Source organism: Bombus vancouverensis, chromosome 11 (genome assembly GCF_051014615.1).
Source record: "Bombus vancouverensis nearcticus chromosome 11, iyBomVanc1_principal, whole genome shotgun sequence".
NCBI classification, from domain to species: Eukaryota; Metazoa; Arthropoda; class Insecta; order Hymenoptera; family Apidae; genus Bombus; species Bombus vancouverensis.
The window spans coordinates 11,215,434-11,242,271 of record NC_134921.1 but is presented as its reverse complement, the minus strand read 5'-3'; the positions used below and the strand labels follow the sequence as shown (position 1 = coordinate 11,242,271).

Genomic DNA, 26,838 nt, shown 5'->3' with positions numbered 1-26,838 from the left:
TATTTTTTCGTACGTAACGCGATGAGAAAGGAAGTAAGTACATGCACGTTGAGACGTCATGTTGCGAATAATTTATCCTTCTGTTCCTCAAAACCGAGATATTATATTCATCTAGAATGGTAAAAACCGCAACAGCTCTTTACTAGCTATCTGAAGCATAAATATTCGCTCGGATCTCCATCATCTGCGTGGAAATGAAAATAAGATCTGGTCGACTATCACGCACCCAGTTATCCATACGAATTCCCAGTCCCACACTATTTACAGCGAATATCGGCACGCTTCGAAGAAGCTGTCTCTGTCCGGATGAAAATTATCGTGCGATTAATAATCTTAAACGATCGTTCGAAAATGGCGCGTAAAAGTAATTGCTCGGGCACGTTCTTCGTGTACGAAAGCTCTGGATGGCTCGTATGACGTATAGCAAACGTTGTATCGTGACAACAATGGGTTTAACGTAGAAAACTTGCTGCATTATCCGGCTAACAAAAGGATCGCATTTATCACGGGATTTCCAGTTAGGTACAATTATATCGCATCGATCGTAGATCGGTAGGTCGTCGAACGAACCGTGACCGCGTTCGATGCAAACCGCTCTGTACTTCGCTACCTTTCACCGAGCTATTTATCTTTCGTCGAGTTACCTTTGCGAGTGCGTTAACATCGACGCGAGAGTAATATCGTAAATATTCTAGGCTACGCCCCAAAAGTGGGCATCGCTGCTTACTCGAAAGTAGCCTGAATCGAAATACAGAAGGCTGTTTCCCCTCGTATCGTATGTATCGTTACGTAGTCGCGACACCGCGTAGATCTCGTATCGCCGTTGGTAAATGTTCGCCTTGTTACGAAGCCGGTATGGATCAAATTTTATTATAGCTAAGATATCAGGCCGCGAACGCGTACAACTGCTATTCGCTACACTTTCCATTAATATTGTCCCGAGTAATGATCATATTAATTTTATAATCGCGATGATCGCGTGATCGAAGACCGCGGTTGAAATATACGATAAGTTACGGCACGTGTTCCCATCTTGCATAACACAGAGTTTTCGATCTCTCCGTTTAATTAAACGAGTGTTTTGTCGTTTTCTTGGATCGTTTTGAAGAATACCGATAACGTTAGTCGCTCAGACTGATGTTACGAGAACGAACGTAACGCAACGACTAAACCTTCTGACAACGAGATCAGAAACGAACGAAGCATCGATAAAACGAAAGAAGCATCGTTGAACGAAAGAAGCCTAACCCTTTTGAATTCCAGTTAAGTATAATTCTGACCTTAAGGGACTCGACGTTGAGAGCGGAAGAAAACGCTCGCTTATCGTAACGCAAATATTACAGCGTCTTCGAGACGAGGGACCACCGTGCTGCACCATGGCTATGAGCTCGACTTCCGTTCTAAGTAAAGGGTGTTGCGTTCGCGGATAAAAAGTGCAGGACAATAAAAGCCGGGCTCGCGTGCTGAAACCACGAAACGTTCGCGGGTTCTCGTAGTAAAAGTGTCCTCGCTGCATAACTATAAAATAAAAGACCGTGTCCATGGACAAGGGTAGCGAGAGACGAGAGGGAGAGGCGAGTGGCCGAAGAAAGTACGGAGATGGAACGGAAAACTCTGGAGAGCGGGTGAGGAGGGGTGGTGGGGGTGGAGGAACGAGAGTAAACCGTGGTGCGAGAAGGAACTCGGCTCGCTCTCTGCCACCGGTTCGTATTAACATCTCATAGTGGCCTGTAAGCCCACGGGTCATTCTAGCATTTAATGGGCTTGCATTATGGCCCGTGCAAGTATGCGTCCTACCGGCGCGCGCGTCCACCAGTACCAACCTACGTAACTAGAAACTTGTACTCGCTAATGCTTCGTTACACTAGCGAAATTACTAGCGCGGATTAACGCCCCGTGGGTCCTATTAAAAATGCGATCGAATCCAATCCCGCTAATGCCAATTTACGCTGCGGAGGTCGCGCGACTCGAAGGACCACGGATAGGAGGCAATGCCGGAACGACGTGGACGAATCGTCGATACCTTTAGCAGATGCTCGAGGTGGACCATGGCGATACGTATTTAACGATGCTATTTGAATCGGGTTGAAGAATCGATAGCTATTGCGTATAGCGTAGGTAATATTTCAGCATCTAAAAAGCAACGAGGAAAAGCTCATAGAAACCCATATCGGCCCTTGGCGTTGATAGCGGAATAACTCGAACAGTTTCGAATTTTGCTTACGTTCGATAGAAGGTCTGCGTTGTGTTTCTATATTTATGGTGATATAATTTTATTATAATTTGGCATAATTAATATAGATTACATTGTAATTGTAATTTTAGAACGTTATGATTCCATCAGTTTTGCGTGAAAGGGGAAAATTATTTCTTCAAACTTATTTCATCAATCTGGTGTCGGTTTTACAGCGATATTCGCTCATCTTCGGCTGTTTTACGACGCTACAAGTGCAAGATTATACTGGTTTCGCGAATAGTGGCGTATCTTGGGTCAAGTCGGCCTTATAACGTCGTTGAAACGACTCACGAAGATTCCTTCGTGAATTTTAAAAAGCCTCTCTTTCGAAATTTACATTGTCCGAGTTGCGCCACTATCACTGCCAAGCAGCGATGTGACGTCTCATTCGATGTTATTCGACGAGATTCTTTAAATATCGCCCACGTGTCACCACGGACACCTTCCATATTTTAATAAAAGTATAACACGCGAACGTAACGAAGTACAACAGGCATTTACAAAGAGCTTCGTGAGTTAGGTTAATTGCGCGCGGAGATACGTGTATCGCGATACGCGTATGATAGATATCAATGGTACATGTACCGCTTATAGGAACGTTTGTACGACGATTCTCATGAGATACAGTGTCGCGATACTGATTTTGCGTATCTTGAGCTGCTCGGTTACCGGTGACTTTACTCGCATGGAACAGGCAGATGAAGTTATGATTTTAATAACTTCGATAACTATCGGATCTTAAGATTTACCTCATCCTTTCACGAACGTCTTTATATTTATGAAGTAATTAATAGAATAATACCTTGTAATAAGTACTTGCTGCATCTTATTTTACAAGATTAATGATCACAGTTACCAGTTAAAGGTGTGGTATTATGATATTCAAAGTCACTTAGTCTTCAAACTGGATCAGTAACTGAAAAATGTTATTCTACGTATATACCTGCTTTTATCTGCTTTTACAAAAAAAAAAAAGAAAAAAAAAATAAAAGAACAATCGACAAAGAACCGTACGTTTTACCGAATTCCAGCGAATCTTAGAGAAAATCTGCGCCAATACTTTTCTTCGTTGCGTGATACGTAAATCTGAATACTATGGAGGAAAGTTAGCGTTCGTAGATTCCCGCGACTAAACATCACCGTACACAGAACCGGAGACATTTCTCTGGCGCGTCGTCGATGCCGGTATTAAACCATTGGCCGAGCGATCGCTATAAAGCAAATGTTAACACGTATGCTCGCTCGTTCACCCGGCTCGATTTCCTCGTCCCTTTTTCGCTCCCTCCTTGATCGTTCCTTCCGTTCGGTTCTCGTCGTTCTTGCCACTCGTGCTATCCCGTCTCGTACACGCGTTACCTTCTCAAATCTAGCCGTGTCTTCGTGCCGAATAATCGGTCAGAAGTCTCCGCGTCTCCGCCCGAAACGACAAGGGTTTCGCTTAATGTCACGATTCCGGCCATTTCCAGGGATTAGGCACCCCTATAGTCGTTCCTACTATATCCCTCGCGATCTTTTCCGCAGTTCACGCATAGCGTTTCGATACAGGTTCGATCGAGTGTTCGCGATACGCTCTCGATCGCGGTTAAGATCTTCGGATTCGAACGAAAGTCGAAGGACCGTGTATTTCGGGAATAGCTGTTCGTGGCCGTGCGAAGCGAAAAGAACGAACCACATTAATTGTACAGCGAGTCATTGATCGATACGGTGTGGCAGGTCAATACGCTTTGGAGATAGCGAGTTGTTCGTAGCGGAAAGCTGGTAGCAAAAGAGACGAATTTTCGTGGATTTATACATCGTTGAATAATACGTGGTTCGTTCACTCTCAGTGACCTGCCGTAACGTAACTTTACTTTTTCAGAAACTATCCTCTGTCACACATCTGGCGACGAGCGTTATCTCGTCGTATACGTTGACGTTACGTATGCATTGCTTTTTATTCTATAAGGCGTGCTCGTTGCAAGAACGTGAAAAATTCTTTTCCACGTCGAGGCTAACCGACTGACCTGGTTCCATCGTAAATTCGACTCGTCTATCGGGAAAGTTTCCGCAACAGTGTCTTGCCGCTCGATCATTGTCCGCTGTCAGAGGCACAAAGCAGGCGCGTACCTAGAGCCGCGCGTCATATTTCGACCGCAGGTTGTTAAAACTTCCGGTCGGGCCACGTTGATTAGGACTTTCTCCGGCTTCATTTACGCCAAGAATCGAGGGCAAGGCGAGCGTCGGTTGCGCGTCAGTTGTCGACAATGTCGAATCCAAACTCTGTCTCCGTTTTGCCGAGCAAAAGGAGACAATCTAGCAAGAGGCGTTCCACAAACTTGCTAGGTTCTCGGGGATGCAACAAACTGTTATCATCGATTATACGAAGCTAGCGTTTCGTACGTTTTGCTCGGTCTCAATTTCGAAAGTTTTCAATGTCGTTCGTTCGGTTCTGGACGTGTGTTTCGTTACGAGATACCGGAGGAAATTGCGAGGGATCGGTCGAGAACGTGACACCGGTAAGGAACGAGATAAAAGAAGAAGATCGAAAAATGGAAGAGCACGAGGCGGGTAGCGGCTGCAAGAACTAAAAGAAGGAAGAATAGGAAGAAGGAAAGCGAGGAATGGCGCGGCGAACGGGCAAGAACGGAGGGAAGAAGGGTTGGATAGAAGGAAGGAAGGAAGGAAGGAAGGAAGGAAGGAAGGAAGAAGAGAAGAGAGATAATTACGAGAAGACGGGCAGCTCCCGCGCATTCGATCGCCTAACCAATTCTCGGAATAAGCGGGCAATTCTCGATGTATGCGCATATTCAAGATAGTATGTTACATACGCGAGCTACTGACCGTACGTTTCGTTCGTTCCACCCTCGGGCCCTCCGCCTCTCGTACCGCGCGGCCTTTTCTCCTCGTCGTGCTCTGGTCAGTCCTTTCCAGCGTTCTACCCACCGGCAACCCTCTCGTTTCTGCCTGACGATGTGTACGCCAGTTCCCCAGAGGTATTTACATATATGGACCGCGGCGTGGCGCGCGCGTATCTTTTATCTTCCGTAGCAGTAATGGCGCGTCCACCTCCTTCGTAGCCGGTCAGGTAAACGCCGTAAAGATAGGCATACTGGGTGAGATTGGCGTAACCTCGCTGCCTGTTGACGTTTCACCGGATCACTTTCCCGATACTATTTACGAACGAAAGCTTCTCGCACGGTAGTTGGTTTCGCGGGGTAGAAACGACGCGTTTTCATCTTCGCGGCTATTAGCTCGTTCGATCGTTACGCCGACTTCTGTAATCGCTGAATGAATTCGAGTGGATCGAGGACACACGTCCATTTGGTCCGTGTTGATTTTAATTCGGTTAAGTTTGATTTACGCGTGTAAATGACGGAGTTTGTTTCGCAGAGGGACGAAGAAACGAAGAAACAGGGGATTTCCGAATAGAACGAACGTAGTGTCTGAGACACCGACGAAACGAATAGCGAATTAACCGATCTGCCTCCGGTTAATGGATCAAAGTTATACCGATCGTTCGAACGATCGTCTTAATCGTCGTATTCGAAACGGAAAAGGAAACTCGAAACTCCGATAGATTGGCCGTCGTATCGTAGAGGGAATGTAAAAAGTAGGGGATTACTGGATCCGAGATAATGACAAAACAGAGTAGGAAGCTTCGCACGGTTAATTCGAACGCGAGGCATGTTCGAATTGAAGCGGTACATAAATCTCCGATCATCGTAAATTTCGAGGGGCCGAAGAGAGCGAAGAGAATGGAGAATCGGCGGCGAACCCTTCTCGTCTCTTATCCTACCATTGTCTGGACGGTGTGCGTGAGTGTATCGTTTTCTCTCACCTCCATTGGCGCTGCTAATGAGGCACGGTGTCGTCTTTACGGATCACCCCGTAGGCACCCTTAAACATCCGGCCTGCTGAATCCTACGAGGGATTGTCCGCGCTGCCGGAGAGCAAAACGGCGGAGACCTGGCTCGGGCTGGCCTCGCGAGAGAAAAGAAAGAGGAGGAAAGATTTCTGCATGCCCCCCTGAGGAACAATGCGACGACGCTGTTGCACCGCATTCGTCGCATTGAAATGTATTAGTGAGGTGTCTCTCCGGTGCGCGCATTGTGTCGCAAGAACGCGCCTGTGTACGAACGTACGTACGTTAAGCATGGGTTTTCTTCGTTCCTATGTGGTGGCAATGGTGGTCGGTAGCGATGGTACGCGGTGTGGTATGGTTTGGTATGGTGGCACGCGGTAAGCACGGCCCCCGTATGCAGACAGTTTAGCGGTGACCGCCCCGCGAGTCCAGTTGTCGCGTGAAATATTGCGATTCATAAAATAAAACAGGCCTGCGGTCGAGGACGCGTAGATATAGCCGCAGGCCGCTAACCCAGACCTAACCCGCCCCTCTGTCTCTCTTTTTCTCTCCATCCCTTTACAAGCTCTTTTCGAAACGCCGCATCCCCCCGAGCCTCCATCCACCGTTTTTTCTTCTCCGTCCTTCTGTTGTTCGTTTGCTCGTTTGGCCGGCCGTCTTTTAACTTCTCCGCGCGTCTATCCATTCGTAAAATACATGCACTCACGCACACACAAAAAAAAGAAAGAATAAATAAATTATATATATATATATATAGGTAGGATAAACGAAGCAAAGAATCATTGGACTTTCTTTTTGTCCACCATCGACGACGCTTCGTTCGACGTTCTTCTCGGCTTTTATCGTCATTGGCGTTGACTCGGCGGGCCAAGGTGCGAATACATTGGGAAACCACGAGCATCGCAACTAGATCTAACGAGGGAAATTTTTCGGTATCGCGTCGCAGCACGCCACGGGTCGCTGTTCTCGATAAGTTTGGCGCGCGGTGTGCGGTGCTGTACGATGCGGTGCGGTGTAGTACGGTGCGGTACGGTGAACACGAATACTCCGTGAAAGCCGCTTCAGCGCGTTCTCGTAATGCGGTAACGAGGGAAGAAGGCGAATCCAGAAGCGAAATAAAAAATACGGTCCGCTCTCCGGAGCAGCGAGTTGTTTTATTTAATTAAAATTTTTTCCACGAGCCCGAGACTGGCGTAAAGGCTGGAAGAGTAACGAATGGCTGAGAACGCGGATATCCGCGTAGAAATTCGGCTCGTAATCTCTGGTAAGGTTATCCTCGATAACGAAGAACTCGCGATCTTCCCCTAACGAATGATCGTCTCCGGTGAACGAGAAGGCAGAAACGTCGACGTACGTTACGGTTAAGACGCTCCTCCGTTCCGGAGATTCCTCCTTTTCCACCGACGAAATTAGCGGAGGACATGTTTATTGTAAATGAATCCTACTCCGGGAGCGGCTCGTGGAAGACTGCTACATGTTCTAGGGGGTGGCGAATCGGAGAGACGAAGACGGAGGTAAAGAGAGAGGAAGATGCGGGGAGGGTAGTTTGGAGGGCGCGCGCGCTCGCTGCTCCGATTTATGCGCCCGTTACCGAGCCCTCTGGCGCAATTAAGCTCGCGTTATAATATTGTTGTTTATTCTGAGCCTCGGCTGCGAAGCGTTAACCACCCCTCCGCTCCGTGCCCACGTTGGCTCTACTGGCAACAACCAACCCTACGATCCCCTAATCTCCCTGACGCGGCAGCTAGAATCTCTCGCTCTATCCCATTTCCTTTTCCAGTTCCTACCATCCTCCCTCCCTCCCTCCCACCCTTCTACCCTTCCAACCTATCCCTCCCCGCTCGCTCTCTTTCTCTCTCTCTCTCTCTCTCTCTCTGCCTGCGTGATCTCTCCCTCGCGACTCTCCTCGTCTCTCGCTCGTCGTTTCTTTTTTATTCTCGCCGACTTACAGCATCAGCGCCAAATACGGGACTAACAAACCACTCCCTGGCGGTCGACAGAAGCGAAATTCCAGTTTTGTTTGTCCCTGCAGGGCAGCCTTTGATTGGGATTCGCGAGTTAATTTGAACTTATTTTGACGCGCGGTCACGTACGCGCTAATGAAGCTGGCTTTTCGGGGTCGAGCCTCTGACGTTCCGGTCGTTCGATCGTTTGTTCCGATTTGGCTTTCCATTCGCGCCAAATCCAAACGATGGCTCGCCGCCGATCGAGAGCCCGCTTTGACCGGCCTTTCCTCCGAAAGATTTATCGTCCGAAGGGTTGCGGAGGATCGAAACTGCACGATCGATCGATTTATTTCGGGCTTTCGACTCGGCCCGTCAAATCACTTCCCCCACCCCCCCACACGCACACACAGACACGATAGAATCGATCTGTGTTCCTTCGTGGATTTATCTGCTTGTTTACATAAATTTGAGAAATCTATAATTAAAGCCGTGATTCGTCTTACGAGCTTTTATCTCCGCTTGGAATCGACCAATTTATACCATTTAAATAACGCGTGAATCACTTCTTAAACCGGTTCCTGGACTCGATCCTGCTGACTCTGACGAAACGAGGACGGACAGAATTCGTTTCAAGCGAAATCGACGTTAAGTCGACGACAACTGCGATACGCCGGTGGTCCTGCGTGCGCACGCGTTCGCTCGGCAAAAAGCTGTTTTACCGGAATCGCATCTAACAGAGGAGGAATTTAGACGTGGCAGAGCGTCGAGAGTACGCGCGGGGATGCCGAATTTCGTCTGGCGACTCCACGAAGATAAGATTTCCTCTTGGAGCGCGATGCGCGCGGATCTGACTCGAATACGATCGTTTCGAGGCGTATCTGTTCGATGCGTTATAATTAAATCGTCGACTTTCACGCGGATCTATATTTTTCCGCATAAAAGAAAAGAAATAGAACGTAAATAGAAATTCCTTTCGTCTGCTACAGATCACGACGACTGCTCCACTTTGAGTATTCTATGTACTTTCGCGCGTTAGATTTTTTCCCTTTAAACTTGCCACGGATGCAGAAACATCGGTAAAATCCGATCACGACGAAGCATCCGACGCCGATAGGAAATCTTCGAACGTCGCGTCCAACGTTAAAAGTTAACCGGCGTTCGTCTTATCGACGCTGTGGTGTTTGGACGCGAACGGTGCGTGCCGCGTATCTTCCGTGGGACGTACCGGTCGATGCATCGCGAACACGAAAAAGTCACACAGCTGGCACGAAAATCACGGATGGAATCTAACCTGAGCGAGGAAGAAGATCTCCCGATGACTTTACATCGAGAGGGTATACTTGGCCATGATCAAGATCGAGCCCCGAGAAAGACGGATAGAGATGAAAAGAGAGGACTCGATGTAAGCAGAGAAGTCGGAGAAAGAGCGAGACGAACGCAGGTGCAACCTGCAACGGTACGGGACAGACGTACGGACGTACGAACGGACGAAGGTGGGATTGAGTTATGACAGCGTTTGCTCCAGGGGGCCGGCTCTGGACCCGACGAAGCGGATATTCTTCTTATTCTTTATTTCTTCGTCTGCGGCCCCGCCGTAGAAACCGTCGGCCATGCATCACCTTCGGTTCACTTTGGTCCTGCCTCCTCTTCGGCATCGTTCCACGGCCACACCACCATCACGGCCCATCACGATCCCACCTTAGCCATCGTCCGCTGGAAACGTTGATTCCACCCACCGCGGCAGCCTCGACTCTCCAGCGAGCCGTAGGCTCTGCGAGTATTTACCTTTTAACCGTTCGTTTCTTCGTTCGGCCGCTTCGCTTGATATCGCGGCGAGTTTCCCTCTTCCACGCTCGGCTCTCTTCGCGATTCGCGGTTCGCCAGGCTCGCGTGTCTCGTACGTAGTTGAACGAAACCGAGGACCATCTCGTTGTCTAACCGAAACGAGCCAGGCGAACCGTCAGAGGAAGAGCTACAGAGAGAAAAGAAAAAGGGAGAGAGAGAGAGAGAGAGGGAGTGAAAGAAAAGGGAAACGTTGTTAAATTACGGAAAGAAGCGACTTGCCAGTTTCGAGGATGGGGGCAGGCTAGCCTCGTAGATATGTCGCGTCGGTGACAGAGTCGAAGAAAGAGCTCGGCCAAGTCGCGCGTAAATCATTCCTGGTAATAAAGATCCACTTGTCGTGGCTCGATATTTATGAATCGCCCTCGGTTCTGCTGTACGCCAGAAGAGAATCGGCTTTTAGCTCTCGTGGCTAGTCGGAATGAACGATCGTCCGATTTCGAGATAATCGAAGAGGTCAGGGGCGGAGGGGACTAGGCCGCGAAGGACTTGGCACGGCAGGAAAGACTGTCGGTGAGGAAGGCGAGGAAGGCGTGGAGGACGTGGAAGGCGAGGAAGGCGAGAAAGGCGAGGAAGGCGAAGAGAAAACGAGCCGAGAAAGCATCGGGGAAGGGGAATCGGGGAGGAGGAAGAGAAGGAGAGGCAGAAGAAGAAGTCGAGTCCGAGTCGACGTTCGTTGTAGAGGCCGCAGACCGACAGACCGAGCGAAGGACCGCGAGGCCATAAATACCTCAGCGCGTTCAGCCAATTAAAACAAATCATTTTAATGCGCAACCTTTTTAATTAATGCCCGTGCTCGCTCGCTCTCATCCGCTTCCCTCCTCTCGGATAGTACACGATCGCCGCGCTGGCTCCGCCATTCCCATCCCAGAACGATCGAGGCTATATTAACCTGTACGTCGCTATATCCTGTCTGACTTTAGCTTCGTGAACGAACGCGAATACTCGCCTCGTTCTGTGATCGACTCCACTCGATCCGACTGTTGCACCTTTCTCTGCCAACTAGCTCGTCGTCTCCCTTAAACCAAAGAGTTCCAGTTTTTTGCCAATCTTGCCTTGAAAATTGCAACTCGTTGCTCCTTCTACTCTACGTATCGTCGAACGGCTATCGTCGCGTACGCGATTTACGTCCATCGATCGATTCGCCAGAGACGAGAAGGATATCATGGCGGTTGCGACGTCCGTGCCCGTTCTTTCGGTTCGCGAGTACTCGAGGCAACGTATCGCCGCCGTTATTGACGAATATAACGACGATCGTACCGCCGCGGATTAGACTTTTAAATGACCTCGAGCCGGACCGGCGCATATTTCACGAGATGACGGTGGACGTCGCGCTAAATCATCCGGAGTGACCGCATCCGCTTACCCAATCGGACCGAGACTCTTCTTAACGGCCTCTTGTCACGCCTGCGACATTCCACCGAAACACACGCCGAGAACGTGTCTCCTCTCTCTTTCCCTCGTATTTTAACCTCCTCCGTCCCTCTTTCGTCAATGTCGTTGCCGCGAGACGCGCTTTTGTCGACCACCATATTAATATTGTTCTATCGGAATTCCAATCCCCCGGAATGGGCCGGCAACACGAGATTTCCCAACGCTATAATTCACCGCGGCGACGCGTTCCTCGACGCCGTCTCGGCGTTCGCTTCGTCCCGACAAATTTTTACCTTTTGTTCGAATTACCCTTCCACTCCTCCGCGAATTCGAATCGAAAGCGCGATAAATACATTGATGGACGATTTCGCGGCGGGAGTTTGCACTTTCTTCGCCAATCCTACGCGTGACGATCGTCTAGACGTCTATAATACGTTTCGAGTATTGCTCAACGACCGAGGTTACTCTCCTCCGCTGTTTCTCCTCGCTATGTTTAGCAACCGTGAGAAAACACAGATGCATATAATGCGCTATATCGATATCTTTTTTACCTAGAAGCTTATTATTATGTACATAAATGTTTCCTAAATTTATTAATGCCAGTGTTGCGTTACATCCTTTTACGAAGGAAGACGACTAACGATGCAACGTGTATCAACACGTTTTTGAGACAACCCGCTGCCGCTCGTTTATTGCATTTATCAGCATCTAGCAAATTTTCTAAGACACACGGTGCGAATGATCGCAATCGTAACGAAATAACTGGAAAACAAAATCGTCGAAACTAAAGGCAATCTATGCGCAGCAGATAGTGGTACGCGTTAAGTTTATAAATTCGGCGTAAAACGTAGTATCTTATTAACATCGCGATTTTTCCTCGAAGTTAGTGGAACGATGACTTTCGATAGGGCAACAAAGTACAATGGAAAGTAAATGGCACTCTTGGCAGGGATAATACGATAGTCGTAAAATTGGCGAAGCTTGAAAATGCGCGGGTTTCGATCACCGAAACAGAGACTCGAAAAGACATAAAAAGAGACGAGGCGTTCGAGCAGAACTCGGAAACTAGTTGTTTCGCAGCGGCAAATTAATTTTTACAAATGCAGCAATTACTATACGATAGAAAGTTTATACTGGAAATAAATTATGCTTTTATTAACTTTCAATTCCTGATTATAAAAGTTTCTAGTTAAAGGAAAACTCGGTTAACAGGTTGACCCATTAAGGACCAGGCAATAATTCGTCGTAATGTTGTAAACGCTTGAACGTCTTCGAATGTCATAAAATTCCAGAGTCTCGGCGGCAGAAAAAACGACGACAAGAATATCGAGCGAATCCTTGCGTTCCTTAATTTCCTTCTATAGCCGCTTCCATTTCCTTCCATGTGAAAAAAAAAAAAAAACAAAGAAAAAGAAGAAAAACGGAATCTGTTAAGATAAATTCGATCGAAAAGAGTTTGCGAACAAAGAGTTGTCTTGCGTAACGCGTACGAGTCGATCATAACTATATCCTTTCTATAGCACGAAGGATACGTGGCGTGTGTTCGTTCTGGAAGGATCGGTCAATTTGTTTCGACGATTGGCTGCCGTAGCGGTAGGCTTTCCGGCCGATCTGCTCGAATACGACTTGTCCTTGACCGGCAGTACGAGCCTGGTAAAAAAGTCGCGCGAAGAGGACGGACAGGGGTCGCGAAGGAAACAAGAGGCGAAGAAGAAGCGTAGCTTGGCGAGTGGGTGCAGAGGTTGGTGCAACGGGTGACACGGCAACGTACTTGCAAAGACTATTCGAGTGCAGGTGTAAGAGAAGGTACGTCCTAAGCTCGTGCGAGGGCGTGTATATCCTGACATTGTAAAAGTTGCCGTTACACTTGCGTAGCCAATTGGGTAGGCCGGGACTCCCTCTAGGACGGCCCAGATCTCGTAGCCTCTCTTCTGCTTCTGCCGTTCTTCGTCTCTGTCCTTTTCTTTCTTTCGTCCGCTTCGAATCCCTGTCCTCCTCCGCGTCCCTTTTTCTTTGATTTTCTTCTTCGATCCGCCTGTCCTTCGTCCACGTTCGGATCCTGGCACTGCGTTCGTTCTGTTGCGCGCTCGCGGAGAGCCCGCTGCCGGTATCGTCGAGCTGCCATCTCGAAAAATCCGTGTCCTTCGTTCTGTTACCGCGGTAGGTTTCCCTGCGCCGGTGACCACGTTCGTTCGCAAAGATCTCGATACAGCACCGAGAGATACGTACGCGAAGATCGTGGCTACCACGTTCGGAAATTTGCTGCCGATTTCGATAACATCGACGAGCTTTCGCTTAGTTTTATACGTGCCGAGGAATGCCGGTATTACCCGTGCCTTCTCTGTCGTTTTCCTGCCGTTCATTCGTCCCCTCTTCTATTCGCCAAGTCGCTACCTGGTTCGCGGTTTTCGCATTTACACGGATGGCACGGACCCGTGCAACATTTCCAGTGCGACCATTCGCCAAGAGTAACTGTCGCATCGGAAAAGAAACGAGGAAGGAGGCAATGTCGGTAGCGAAACTAGAGTAGGAACGCGAACTCGTCGAGTTGCTCGACTATCTGGTTGTATAAGTTCAGTAACCGTATAGATCGTCACCTCTTGACAGAAACTATTTAAAGTGCAGCTCTTGTGTGCGCTCGCCGGCAGGTTGATATAGGATGCAACAGCTGCGATCGGATCGTATGGCGTGCGAACAGCCGATGGTCACACGCGTACCATGCATTCGTTGGGCCATTGTGCTGTCTTATTACGCGTTGAATTTAACGAAAACGTGTCCCTTTAAGTCGCGAAATCATTATTCCGCGCGTCGTCGTGTCGGCCAATCGTTCCACTCTCGGTATTCGAAAAATTATACGAATTCTACGGCGAAATATTTTTAGAACACGCTAAACACCCGTATACGAATGGTTTCTCTTCCAACGACCATTTCTCTTTTCTTTCAGACACTCGCTGCGACAGCATATGCTGCGCCACGCTGGGAAAAAGTACAAGTGCGGACTTCCGGGCTGTCCAACGGTGCTCCGAACAGCCTCCGAATTGAGATCGCACAGAACCTTGGTACACGACAGCACGCCGTCTAATAGACGATACAAGTGCTCCGATTGTTCTTACGCGGCCAAAACGAAAACTCAGCTACGCCGGTACGTACAAATTCCTGTAATCGTTATCGTATCTCATCGACGAGAAATTCCAAACAGCCAATTCACGCTTTTGCCTCCTTACAGAAAATTCTCATCTTAGAAAACTGTTTCGCGTGGCAAATTGTATTCTTCGTGCTTGTAGCGTTAATTCCGAATTAACCAGCTCGATGCAATAGGTGCAATACAAGTGCAATGAGAAAAGCGATCCGAATTTTCTTATCGACCAAGCACACGTATTTTCTACACCAACGATGTACGCTTCTCGTACGTTCGTGTTACTTTATTCGGTGGAATAAAGGGAATCGCGGAATAAACGAGACAAGCAACGAAACGCAGAAATTCGTTCGTTAATATTCGACGTCGGATTCAGCATTAATTATAATCAAGATTCCCGCTGGGAATGATGCAAACCTCCGTCTTGTTCGTCGTGCTCGTGGATCGCGTATGTACGACGCGTGATCGATGTCTTTGCGGAAGTAGAAAATTAATTGCTATGGGCGTAGTAGTACTTTGAGCCCGAAGACGCGCCACTTGGTACGCGCACGTGATCCCTCGGTCGCCACACGATTCAGGAATCTCGAATATATTATCGTGCAATATTATCGATACAATTTATTTTATCTATACCGCAAGTCCGTACACATTTCGTGGCGCACCTTTCCTCTTTTCCATGCAATTTTCCATTCGCGCTGATGCATCGTATTTATTTTATAATCGAAGCTACGAGCAAACTTACGACACATCCCGCGACTATGTTCAGATCCGATGATGGAACTCTGCCGAATTTTTTCTCTCTCGAACTCACCTTAAATTCAGCTGAAACTTTCTGTATTTCAATGTTTCGTTTGGGAAAACTTTTGCCGCAAAGTTCGGACGAAAGATCGGTCATAGATCGGTAACGATTCCCGTCTGTTTCTTTCGAATTGAATAAATTTTCCGATAATGAAAAATTTGAAGCGTTAACAGAATCCTTGGTACAACGTTCGGACCGCAGGTCAGGCGTATCAACGACGATCGCTTCGTATCTTCTTCGAATCGAACAAATTCTCGGATAACTGAAAAGATTCGAGGGAAAGCGAGCGAAAGGGGCGCGGCAGAGCGAAACGCTAATTATTCGACGAACGTACGCCGGTATCCTACGTACGCGCGTTTTAATCGGATTAATCGATTGATTCTTAGTTGTCCGAGCAGACAGGTGGTTGGACACTAGCACCGGGAAATATGCGATGCGTGCGCCTCGTAGATTACGCACGAACGCCAGCGATTCGATTTAAATTAAGTCTTATTAAGGACATTGTATCGGGCAAGACCTCTAATAAATTTCATCTCGTTTGATTCGTTGTTCGTTTCAACTGTTTTGCGCTTTTTCTCTTTTGCCAAACGAATGGCCAGAGAGGAAAAAGGGGAGGAAACAGAGAGTACGAAGAGAGAAACGAAAGGGGCGAAAAGCGAAACGAGAAAGAGAGAACGAGACAGAGAGGGAAAGAGCGACGAAAGCGGAAGTTGCGTGCAGCAGTCGGCCAAGTGCGGGCAACCCGTTATGATCGTCCGCATGGCGATGGTCGGCGCGATATTTCATCGCGAATTGAGTACTTACTACGTGAGTCGAACTCAACGCAGCCACAGAGTGTCACGGGTCTCTCTTTCTCTCCCACCTGCGCCTTCTCTACGCTCTACCTCCCCCTAAACTCTCGTCTCTCTAGCTGCGTCCTGCTCTCCCTCTCTTTCGCTCTTTCCATACCCTGTTCTTCCCCTTTCCACGTTTTCCTTTCGTTCTCTTTTTTCGTCGCTGTCCTGTACTGTCACCTTTCCCTCTTTCTCCCAGCGCCGATCTTTCTCCCTCTCTTTCGGCCTCGCTCTGTGCGGCGGAGTAAATCACAGAGGATTTTAATTAAACGTGTCACGCATTTCGAACCTGATATACACGTAACCATGGCCAATGGCTCCCTCGCAATATCGCGCACGCATATCGCATCGTTCATAATCACCGGCCCTGATACGACGATGAACTCGTCGATGGTACCGCGTTTTTTCCCAACTGCGTGTCCTTCCTTCTTGCCCTCTGCTCCGATGGAACGCGAGACGCGAGAGAAAAAGTCGACTACCGATAAACTACGTTTCGAACGCCGAATGCCAACCAGCTCTCATCGATCGTCTCGCGTTCGCGTTTAACATCAAACAAATTCGCACGTACATTCGCATTTAAATTTACACGTAGATTCGATCGTAGCTGTAGACGTAAATTTTAGTACGCTGAGTAGCGTAGCCCGGGTTCGTCAAAGTCGATAAGCTGGAATGCGTAACCGAGAGTGGGTCGTGTAAACATGACTTGCGAATTCTTTGTTGCAGACACTGCACTCGGCACGAAGAAGCAGGGAACGCGGCGAAATCAGAACTTCGCGCATGTCCCTACAGTGGTTGCGCTTTTAAAACGAAGCTCGCTTCTCATTTGCAGCGGCACGTGCGTCTCCACACGGGCACAAAGCCATACAAGTGTCGTCATTGTCCGTACGCCAGCAACAACTTGGTAAGTCGAACCAGTTGCTAAGGATCTATACTGCGAGCATCGTGTCGAGTTAATCGAGGTAAATAAAGCCACGTGATTAAACTCAAAGTATCGTAGAGCAGAAAATTACACGAAACGTAACGAAAGTCCACGTATACGATACACTTTTTGCGAAATATATCGATTCGTAAGATGTAGCTCTGATTTGCGAAAAGGAAATTTGACAAATCGTAGGAGACGCAAAGCGTTGGAGATTTGCGAGTAGCGTGAGACAAGGTGCAATCAGAATTAGTTGTTCCGCGGCCATAGGCCAGCTTCTATAAATGCAATAATTAGTCTAAAGAAGAAAGTCACGGGGCATTGGTACGGTGTAATATCGATGGAAAGTAACGAGCAAATATTTTCCATATCGACTCATAAATCAGCCTCTCGGTAACCAAACTGGCCAAATTCCACTTTCGATTAATTTCTTAATTCCATACGATATACTTCCATAAATTCACTTGTGGCGATACCAAAAAAAAAGCACACGAGCAATGGTAAACTTGAAAGTAGATCTATGAAACAACGTTCGCGATATCATCGTTCTCCCGTATTTTTCAATTTGCCGACTCGATCGATGTGACTTCCGATCGGCTCGAATAACGTTTGCAATATGAAATCTCAGATTTTACGGTTACTCGTTGCAGCTGCATCCTTGCTGCGACAACCCCTTTCGAACGCGGGTCGAATCGAAACGGAAAGATCGGTCTCGTATTGCCAACTGTTACGGCTGTACACGGTAGAAAGGTTGACTCGCAGTTCAATTTTTGTAGCCGCGGTGACTCTGCGGCGTAAATTAAGCAAAGTACACCTTAACGTTTGGACCATGCCGCCGCCTCTGCCGCCACCGAGGCGCGATAAGATAACGAGTTAATTGTGCTCACTGGATGCCCACACACGCACGGCCCAGTCATACCGAGCGGCCGGTATGCTAATGCCCTTTGAAGCTTTAGTTAGGATGCGACTCGCATACGAGGGCTCCGTGTCTCTTTGATAGCGACATAAACTCATTCCAGTGGCTCTCAGCCTGGGATAACTTGAGCCAAGGTAATCTCGCGGCACGGAGAATTGCGAACGGTGTACGTCTTGCATCGATAATGATACAGCAGGTAGGCACTTCTGAATTGTATCGAGTCGTATGTAACTGTACGGAAGACGTGGCAGCTTCTGGGCTCGTTTTGCTCGTTTTCGTTCTTCCGGGGATAAGATCGGTCGGCCGTTTCGCCGGTATCGTAATATTACGATTACGATCGGCAATCGAACGAACGATTAAATTCGTACCCGATCGGATTCGAGTTCGTACGTCAGCCACGAGATGAAAAATCGGGACGAGGATGTAAGAATCGATTTAGCTCGCGGACGATATCGAGTACGATGTTTATTTGCTGAGATTTCAAGCTGTTAACCCGCGGAAGAACGAGTTAACTCGTCACCAGGATACTCCATCTCCTTCGATACAACGATTCTTTTATCTATGGCTCTTTCGTTTTTTAATCGGTCGTATCGACGACGTGACCGGACTTAGGTGGCGTTTATCGACTTTTAATTGGAATTATAGAAAATCTTGGTCAGGAAGCGATTCGTTCGTACGGAAGAAACGAAGCAGATCGATACTTTAACCCTTTTCGATCGACAGTGAAAGATGTTTTATCGAGAGGTAAACAAATGGATCGAACGAGACGCTTCTCGATTCGATGGATTTTATACGAAATTAATAATAATATTAATTTAATCGACTATTTGAAGAAAACACGAACGAAATTGTTACTCGTACAGACGCAGGAAAAAAGAAGCAATCGCGAGAAGAAACGAGTGAATTTTTAATCGCTGTGTTCTTTTTTTTTTTTTTTTTGCTTAATTCGTGATATCATTAGGAAAAATTACATTTCGCCTTGTCCGAGATACTGTAGCTCTGCCTAACAACGTGGTGGTAGCGTTAATGATAATTCTCGAAGGCATTGGTTGGTTTAGGATTCGCTACGCGTTTCCACGCATCTCCTCTCATCTCCTCCCGACTGCCATCGTTTTTTATCTGCCTCTTCAATTTTCTTGCCGACTTGGCCCCCGCCCCACGGTAAGTAATGGCGAGTCGAAATAATAAAGATTTAATAATTCCCACCGATCGGGCGTTTGCGGTAGGCGATCGAATGGAAGCGATACGATCGATTTATTCGGTATCTTGGGTGGAAATTTACCTGAAGGGATGGTTTCGGACGGGCTGGGTTACGCAACGGGATAAACGTTGGCCGGAATTTATTAGTTATCGAGTAAAAAGTGGAAACGCGCATCCATTGGATATCTCATCGATAAAATCTTGATCTGGGTTAAAGATCCCGGCAGTTTGCGCTTACAATTTTACAATCCTCCTCGGTCAGCGGCCGGCCAACAGAATATCGAACGTTTCTTTTTTTCTTTCTTCCTTCCTGTATATTCGATAATTCCCATAGAAGTATTACATACGTATAAATATATATATATATATATATACATGCGTTATGTATATGTCTACTACGTATATACGTATATATACATATATACATACGTTAGGAGAAACATTTACGTTCGAGTTACGATACAGTAGTCTACAGGTAGAAGGAAATTAATATGACCCCGAACCGGCTGGAATCCCGAAAGAAATAAAGAAGAAGGAAGATAAAGCGCGGCGATTTGAAATCCTAGAACGAAGCCTCGTAAAACGGGGTATTCTACGGCCGGTAACATACAGACGAGCGTGTACGGTCTCGATGCAACAGAAAATTATATCCGAAGGAATCGGAATCGATCGGATTAATGAAAAGCGTATACTAGCGATTTGCGTGACGGCGCACACTTTCCGCGGGCTTGTAGAAAGCGTTTCGCGCGGAGGTGCACGACCGCCCATGACGGTGTGAACGGGTCTTTATCCGAGAGACCGTCACGGAGCGCTGCTCGTGCAGAAAGATTTACTTATGGGAAATTAAATTTGATGTTGCCGTTGCCATCAACGGCTCGTATAAGCCCGCCTGGTAGGAAGATGTTTACGACTACGGCCAGCTACTTAGCTCGAGAGGGTAAAGCGCCTTTAAATGCTCCATGGCATAGCCAATGAACGCGTCCGGTTTGCCGCAGACCGATTCTGGTCGCAGGTATTCACCGTCGACCGATACCAGCGAAAGATCGTCCCGAACGTTCCTCGACACCGAATCCACACTCTGACTCCATCACCAACGTCCTCGACTTCCCGAATGTCGCGCGTGTTCACGCTGTTCACCTATCCGACCATGCTGTTTAATCCCGCGCCAATCTTTCCCGCTACGGTGACATCGTGAAGCGATTCGTCGTTTTGCCTTGCCTCTCCCTTTGCATTCTGCGTGCATCTTCGGTTCGATTTGTTGCGATCTAGTTTCGCTAGTTGTCAGTTTCACGCGTCTTTTGGATCCTCGTTGCATTATGCAGTGGCTACGAAAAGCATCCGCGCTTATTATAGATAGAACGCGGATTTTTATGCATTCGTGGGACACTTAAGATGCATACGACCATAAGACACGCGATACAGGGAAACTACGATATGTGCCAAATAAGATACTGATTGTAGTTTTCAGTGGATAACACGGACAGATGTTCGTCCGTTGGTCGAAGGAGGTTTTAAACGATCGAATTTCGGTAGTTTGCTTTGTGAGTAGAAACAGGAAAGAAACATCGTGCAAACGTAAGACTATAAACGCTTTGTAAAAAGGTTACGCAAGAAATGCGGAAACTAATCGATTCGAGTTAGATGTTTGCGTCACTCTGCGAATTCGATGCTTATTTTGCTTCTCATCGTCGAATACTTTCTGTCAGTTCTTGTCTCGAATCAATTCTTCTACGATGTCTATCAATAGCGTAAGATGCGACGATCTCGCGGTCCAAACGATGCAACCTCCCCGACCGAACCATCTTTCATCATACTATTCGTCGATTGTCTTCAGGTTTCGTATTTCTTTTATAAGTCTTTTACAAAGCGTTTGCAAACGTACGCTCGTACAATATTTCTTTTCTTGTTTCTATTCACAGAATGAACTGGTGAAGTTTAATCATTATATACCTTGTCACTTTGCTATCGCGTTATCCTGAAATACCGTCCCTTCTCGGATTAAACGCGTCAGTGTCATTCAGAAGAAATCGTAATTTTCTGCATCAAAAAAGCTCGCTGCACTATCACTGATCTATGATATATAGATATATAGATAAGCTCGCGATCTTCCTTCAGTTACGATACTAAAAGAGTATCGTCACCTACGAACTACTCGTAATCGAATCGTACACCAAAGAGTTACATACCTCTGAATAACAACAAGGCTGATAGTAATGGTGTTTGTTGCAGGAAAACCTGAGGAAACACGTGTTGTCCACGAACTTGCATCCGGGCAAGACGATCTACGAATGCGACGTTTGCCAAGAAGACAACCCGGAGCCGTTCCAGACGAATTTCGCGAAAGAGCTTCGCGCGCATCTCTTGGATGTACACAGCGACGCTTTTCCAACTCCTAACCACGCGAACGATTACGTGGTCGGGATTTTTAAGGTTCGACGAGACTGCGACGAGTCGAATTAAAAGCGCCGCAACCGTCGTTCGAATATACATCCCGCGGATCGTCAGCAGCGGCGAACATAGCTCACTGGACGTTGGTGGTATCGGCGTTGCTTCTCGTTGTTCGTGATCGTGCGAACCGGTAGGCCTGTACCGTGCCAGGAAATAGTTAAAGTGATGTACGGTCACGTGGCACGGTACGTACTTTGGACGCGTACACGACCGAATCTTTATGTCCCTAGCGTCGAGATATTACGAGAATCGTTCGAGTCCACCTGCTGATTTCTCGGATTCCTCGACGCGCCGGTTCGCAGCAAGTACGTAAGTTTGCGAGTTGTCGTCATTGTATTACGTTTCGCTTCGTCATACTCGTGTAACCGAAGTAGACGTATACCGTTCCATCGTTCGTTAGAAATAAAGACAAACGTGACGAACGAATTTACGAAGAGCGGTCGGTCCCTCGCGACTAATCGTACTGTTTCGCGTCTTTGCTTTACACGATATCGGGAACGCGGACAAGAGCGGACGAAAGTACCGAGGCGTACGAAAGAGAGAGAAAGAGGGAGAGGGAAGGAGAGAGAAGGGAATGGAACGAAACGAGACGAAACGGTCGTTGAAAAATTCATCGTGGCTGAAAGCCAGCGACGGACCACCTCGTGGATCGTCTTACAAGACGCGTTTCCGTCTTCGAGGGTCCTGATTGTGAGAAATGCATCGTGCTGTCGCGCGAGATAGGTGTCGTAAAGTATGCGGCCCTTGAGTTCTCCTGGGCAAAAAGGACGAGACCGAGCTGGAAAGACGGAGAGAGGAGAGAGAGCACGGGCGTCGTGAGCGCGAAGGATAATTTATTGACTAATTAACGAGGATGTCCTTCATTACGGGTCGAGCAGCAGTCGTGGTCGCTTGCTCTCGCTCGGAACCGGCATTATTTGGCGCCCGAATATTTACGACCGCGTCCTCCTTCTGCCCGTGGACCGGGCCCTCCGCCCCGATACCGATGCCGATGCCGATGCCGATGCCGATGCTGATGCCGATGCCGATGCTGCTCTGCTGCCTCTGTCCCCTGCTTGAGAAACACAAACCGTGAGGGAGAGGCCCGGGGTGGACAAGGAGAAGAGGAAAGAGCGCGCGGACCCATAACGACGTGTCCCGATCTTACGGCGATTCGGGGACTTGGAATTTCCTTGCCGATGGCGATCCTACGGCCTACTCCGACACACGAGCACGAAATTCGCGGGCGTTACTCTTCGGACAAAGGATCGCGCTTAAATCTTGCGAAACTCGCGCCGCTTCTCTCGCCGCGAGACCCGCGTCTAAATCGATTCAACGACCGAACCAGAGCTTATCGAAACCACCGTGTGATCGCGGCACGATTCGCGTTACAGCTATTGGTAAACCTACGGCTAATGCAGAGGCGATTTATACGCGTATTAACTTTATTTCTGTCCGAGTATAACTCTGACAGGGTACACGCGGTGTCCTTATAACGGCCTCCCCTACAAATTTCGGAACGTACGTACATATATATTCTGCTTTAAGCGAGTATGGCATTAGCCAGAGCGTCGTTTACTCGGTCACGTAACTTTGAGTTAATCTTTGGAAACTTAGTACACGTTGCGAGTTCGTTCTCGCGAGTCTTTAAGCTGCGTCGCTCTTCTCGTCCACCGTTCGCGGCTAACGGCTAACGTTCCGTACGATGTTCGAAAAGCTAGCAGATATAAAGAGACCCGTAAGGAATCGAGTCTACGCGGGCAAAGAATCGTAAAAACTAGCGCGAAAAGGGAATGTACGAGGTCTGCGTGGCTGTCTTTCGGGCATCTTTATAGCGAGTTTATCACGGGGAACAAGGAAACCGATACGTAGAAAGAAAAAGTAACGCGAAATTAGTGTGAACTGCAAAGTGCTAAGAAGTCGCGACAGGATGGTTAGGTACACCGCTTAATGAAGATATAACGAGCCTGGCGCCCCGTGGGGTTGGCACGACGACGTCGGCACCGAGACGCCCCCCACCTTCATTCCCCAACGCGTCCTCGTCGTTTCTGCAGCAGCAGCAGCCCCTTCTCGCAACGAGTCTGCGGGCCTCGGATTACGCCAGAACACTCGTCCTCTTTACGATCTTAGCCGGGCAGCGTGGCTCGCGAAATTCCGCGGACTTTATTCCCCTAATTACACTCGGCAACTTATGTCACTGCCAGCCGGAGATTCCCCTCGCGATGTCGCTTCACCGCGTCATTTATTTAGACAGTTAATAACCTTCAACGGTTAGCTGCGTTAGCTGCGACTTTATGGATGCCGATAGTCATCGAACGATCGTGGTGATTAATCGTGATTGGCCGTGGCCGTGATTGGTCGGTCAGTTCGTCGAAAGCGGCTTCTCCGCGTTCGAAAAGCGAGGAGATTTTGTCGGTGTAGAGCGGTCGTGTCACCAGCCGCCACGTCTTATCTTATCCCGAAAAAAGCGCTATAAATTACGCTGTTCGAGTTCAATTTCGTAGGCAGTTCGGTTAATCGCGAGGTGATTGATCGTACCAAGGTTTATCCAGATGAATCCACGCAATACTTTCTACCGTGACAGCAGAGCTCTCGCATACGGCACTCGACGGTCTCGCTTCGCCTCTCCTCTTCTCCTCTTCTCTCCTTCTGTTTCCTCGTCGTCTTCCTTTCTCCCCTCGTCCCCCCCCCCCACTCTCCTTTTTTTTGTTCGTTGCTAAAGAAAGAACCGAGAGAGAAGAGAGGACCCTTACCCGTTACGATATTCGGTGTCCCAGAGTTCGCGAGGATTCGCTGGCATTCTATCCCGCGAAACGACGAACGAAGCGAGTGTAGAGGATCGAGGCGGAATGGGCCGAGGGCGGACGATATATTTTCCCTGGATGGCTCGGACACGGCCTCGCGTGTCTACACGCGTGAGCTCGATGCCACGTCGCGAAGAGACAGCGGGTGTCGGCCCGTACACGCACAAGCGCCGAAACGCCATCTTAATTATCGGCTGCGATTATTTATGTCGCGTCACACCGTCGCACCAAGACTCTCATAGCAGGTACCTACTCCTCGTGTTGTGCTTTGGCGAACCTGGACGACCGAACGCCCCCGGTCGTCGAGCGTTTCGACACCCGCGCTCCTTTCGACGGCCGTTCCTTCTTCCAGCGGACAACCGGTCGTCGGTTCTTCTCTTTTAGCCGTGAAATTTCGAAACGATCGCCAGGACGGAGGATCGCGCCAATTAATACCACGAATCCCGTATCGCGTGGAAGGGCCGCGTGGCCTGCGAGAAGGACGTTGCCGGAGACAGAGAGACACCGCGTAGGGAAGACGACGGAGGATAGGAGGAGGCGAGTTGCCAGGACTGGAAAAGGGGACCCACGGGGATTGATGGCCACCACCTTTAATGCCGTTTGTATGTAGCGGCGCGCGTAAGCGCCTCGCCTTACAGTAATTAGCTCAACAAACGCGCCACCCTGTCCCATCAATTGCTACCCTACGCTTTCGGTTCTCTTTCCTTCCCATTCCCTTTCCTTGCTCGCCTCTCTCTCGTTCTCACTCGCACTCTCTCTCTCTCTCTCTCACACTCTCTAGGACTCGCTTATACGCACGCAACTTCTGTAGCTCTTCGCCCTTACCCCTATACCGCAGAGTCTCTCTCTCTCTCTCTCTCTCTCTCTCACGCTGTCGGTGCAGCAGTCTTGTTCTTCCGTGCTCTCCTTCTTTCTCTCTCACAGTCTCTCGCTCGGGCTCGACACTCTCACGTATCTTGAATTAAACATTCGATGCCTCCTGTCTTGGCGGCGTGCGCGCAGCTCTTGCGTCGGGAATGCAAATGCAGAAACGTGGCGCTCGCTCGCGTGTGCGTAGATGCACGTACGAGCGAGCACACGGCCGGACGACCGTGGCGAAGAGTAGGAAGGGGTGTTATCCTCGAGCGACGAATTAAAGGATACGCCGAAACCCGATTGAAAAACCACGATGCGCGCATTCGTGCGTGTATAGCAAGTTCGCGACTCCACGATCTTTACTCCCCACATCGACTCGCTTCACCGGGCGTCGTCGTATCTCCGCGATTTAAGACCACGTGTCGAAGCTCTCGCTTCGACGACCACGGCCACACCAATACGTGGAAACTTTTCATCCTACGGATTGCTTTTCGTATATTACGAACGAATGGACGAATCGCGCGGTGTAAATTACTGGGTAATCGTGGATTCGGGCTCAAAAGCGACGATGGTTTAAACCGGTTGCCTCGGTGGTTCGTGGAGTCACGCCACCGTTTAATAATCATTCTAGCGGTAACGCGAGCAACGCGATTATTGCACTCGCCTAGGACGCAGTGTCTCGTGCATGCCAGCGCGTACGTCCTGGCTACGCGAGTCTGCATCGACACCACCTACGCGATCCCTCCCCTCCCACAAAGAGGGAGCCATATTGCGTGGTCTTGATATTTACGATTGAAACAAATCAAACGTTATCAAGCATTCCGGGACGGTGATAAAGAACACAGAGGGGACGCGGAGGCATTTGCTGCTCCCAAGGGGGATGTCATCGGAAAATCTTCCTCCCGGCGTTCCCAGTTAACGCGCCGTCATATTTGCTCTATATCGTATCGATCTTGCCCGTTCTCGGCGATTACATCTTTCACCGTATATACCCACGTCGATACGAGTGAAACCATTGGCATCCTTTTAAATGAAAAACATACCGGCTAGCTTCGTCTGGGTTTATCCGATAGTAAGACTGCTAGATATCGTATCGATTCTAGGAAAGATCGGAAGTAACCGATAGCCGATAACGATAGATGTACGAGTAATAAAGAGCCGAAAAGGCGATTAGGTAAAGGAATCGGGTCTGAGTGATTATGCCTGATAAACGAGACTCGACACTAGGGATAACAGTCGCTGTATCGCTGACTGTTTACGTTACATAAGTGCACTTATGAAAATCGCTGGTAAATCGAACTTTGATAATTGCCTACCTATGTAACGAAACGAATAGATTAATAAAAATCGACGTTACTCCGACTTGCCAAAAATTTGTACAGACAAAATTACGTCGAAACAGTCACTGCCCTTGTCTCTGTCCCGTTGATCATCCTCGCAGCCTTTCGCTGCGTACGTCCTATACCTAATTGTCGGACGAATGAGAACGCGAGTCGCTAGTGGAAGCGAGCAGGAATCGCCGAAACTGTGCGTGGCCTGCCGTTGGGCCCTTATAAATCCATCTTTCTTTTAAGGCCGAAGGTTCTCTACGTGGCCAACGTGGTGAGCCTTCTTCGGAGTCGCCAGGGAAGGAAATGAGGAGAAGGGTTTGGGGCGGTCAGGGAAAGGGGAACAGGGGGCTGGGGAGGGAAAGGGAAGGAAGGATGTGGC

General features: G+C 48.5%; 1 protein-coding gene across 1 annotated transcript in view; it reads left to right on the top strand.

The window, feature by feature from the left end:
* Positions 1-26,490, top strand: part of LOC117154673 (uncharacterized) — a 40,414-nt gene extending 13,924 nt beyond the window's left edge. The window contains exons 7-9 of the mRNA XM_076622945.1: positions 14,184-14,381; positions 16,731-16,908; positions 21,272-26,490. Of these exons, the coding sequence (XP_076479060.1) occupies positions 14,184-14,381; positions 16,731-16,908; positions 21,272-21,502 (607 nt within the window). The 3' untranslated portion in view covers positions 21,503-26,490. The remainder of the gene's footprint in view (positions 1-14,183; positions 14,382-16,730; positions 16,909-21,271) is intronic.
* The last annotated feature ends 348 nt before the right edge of the window (positions 26,491-26,838 follow it).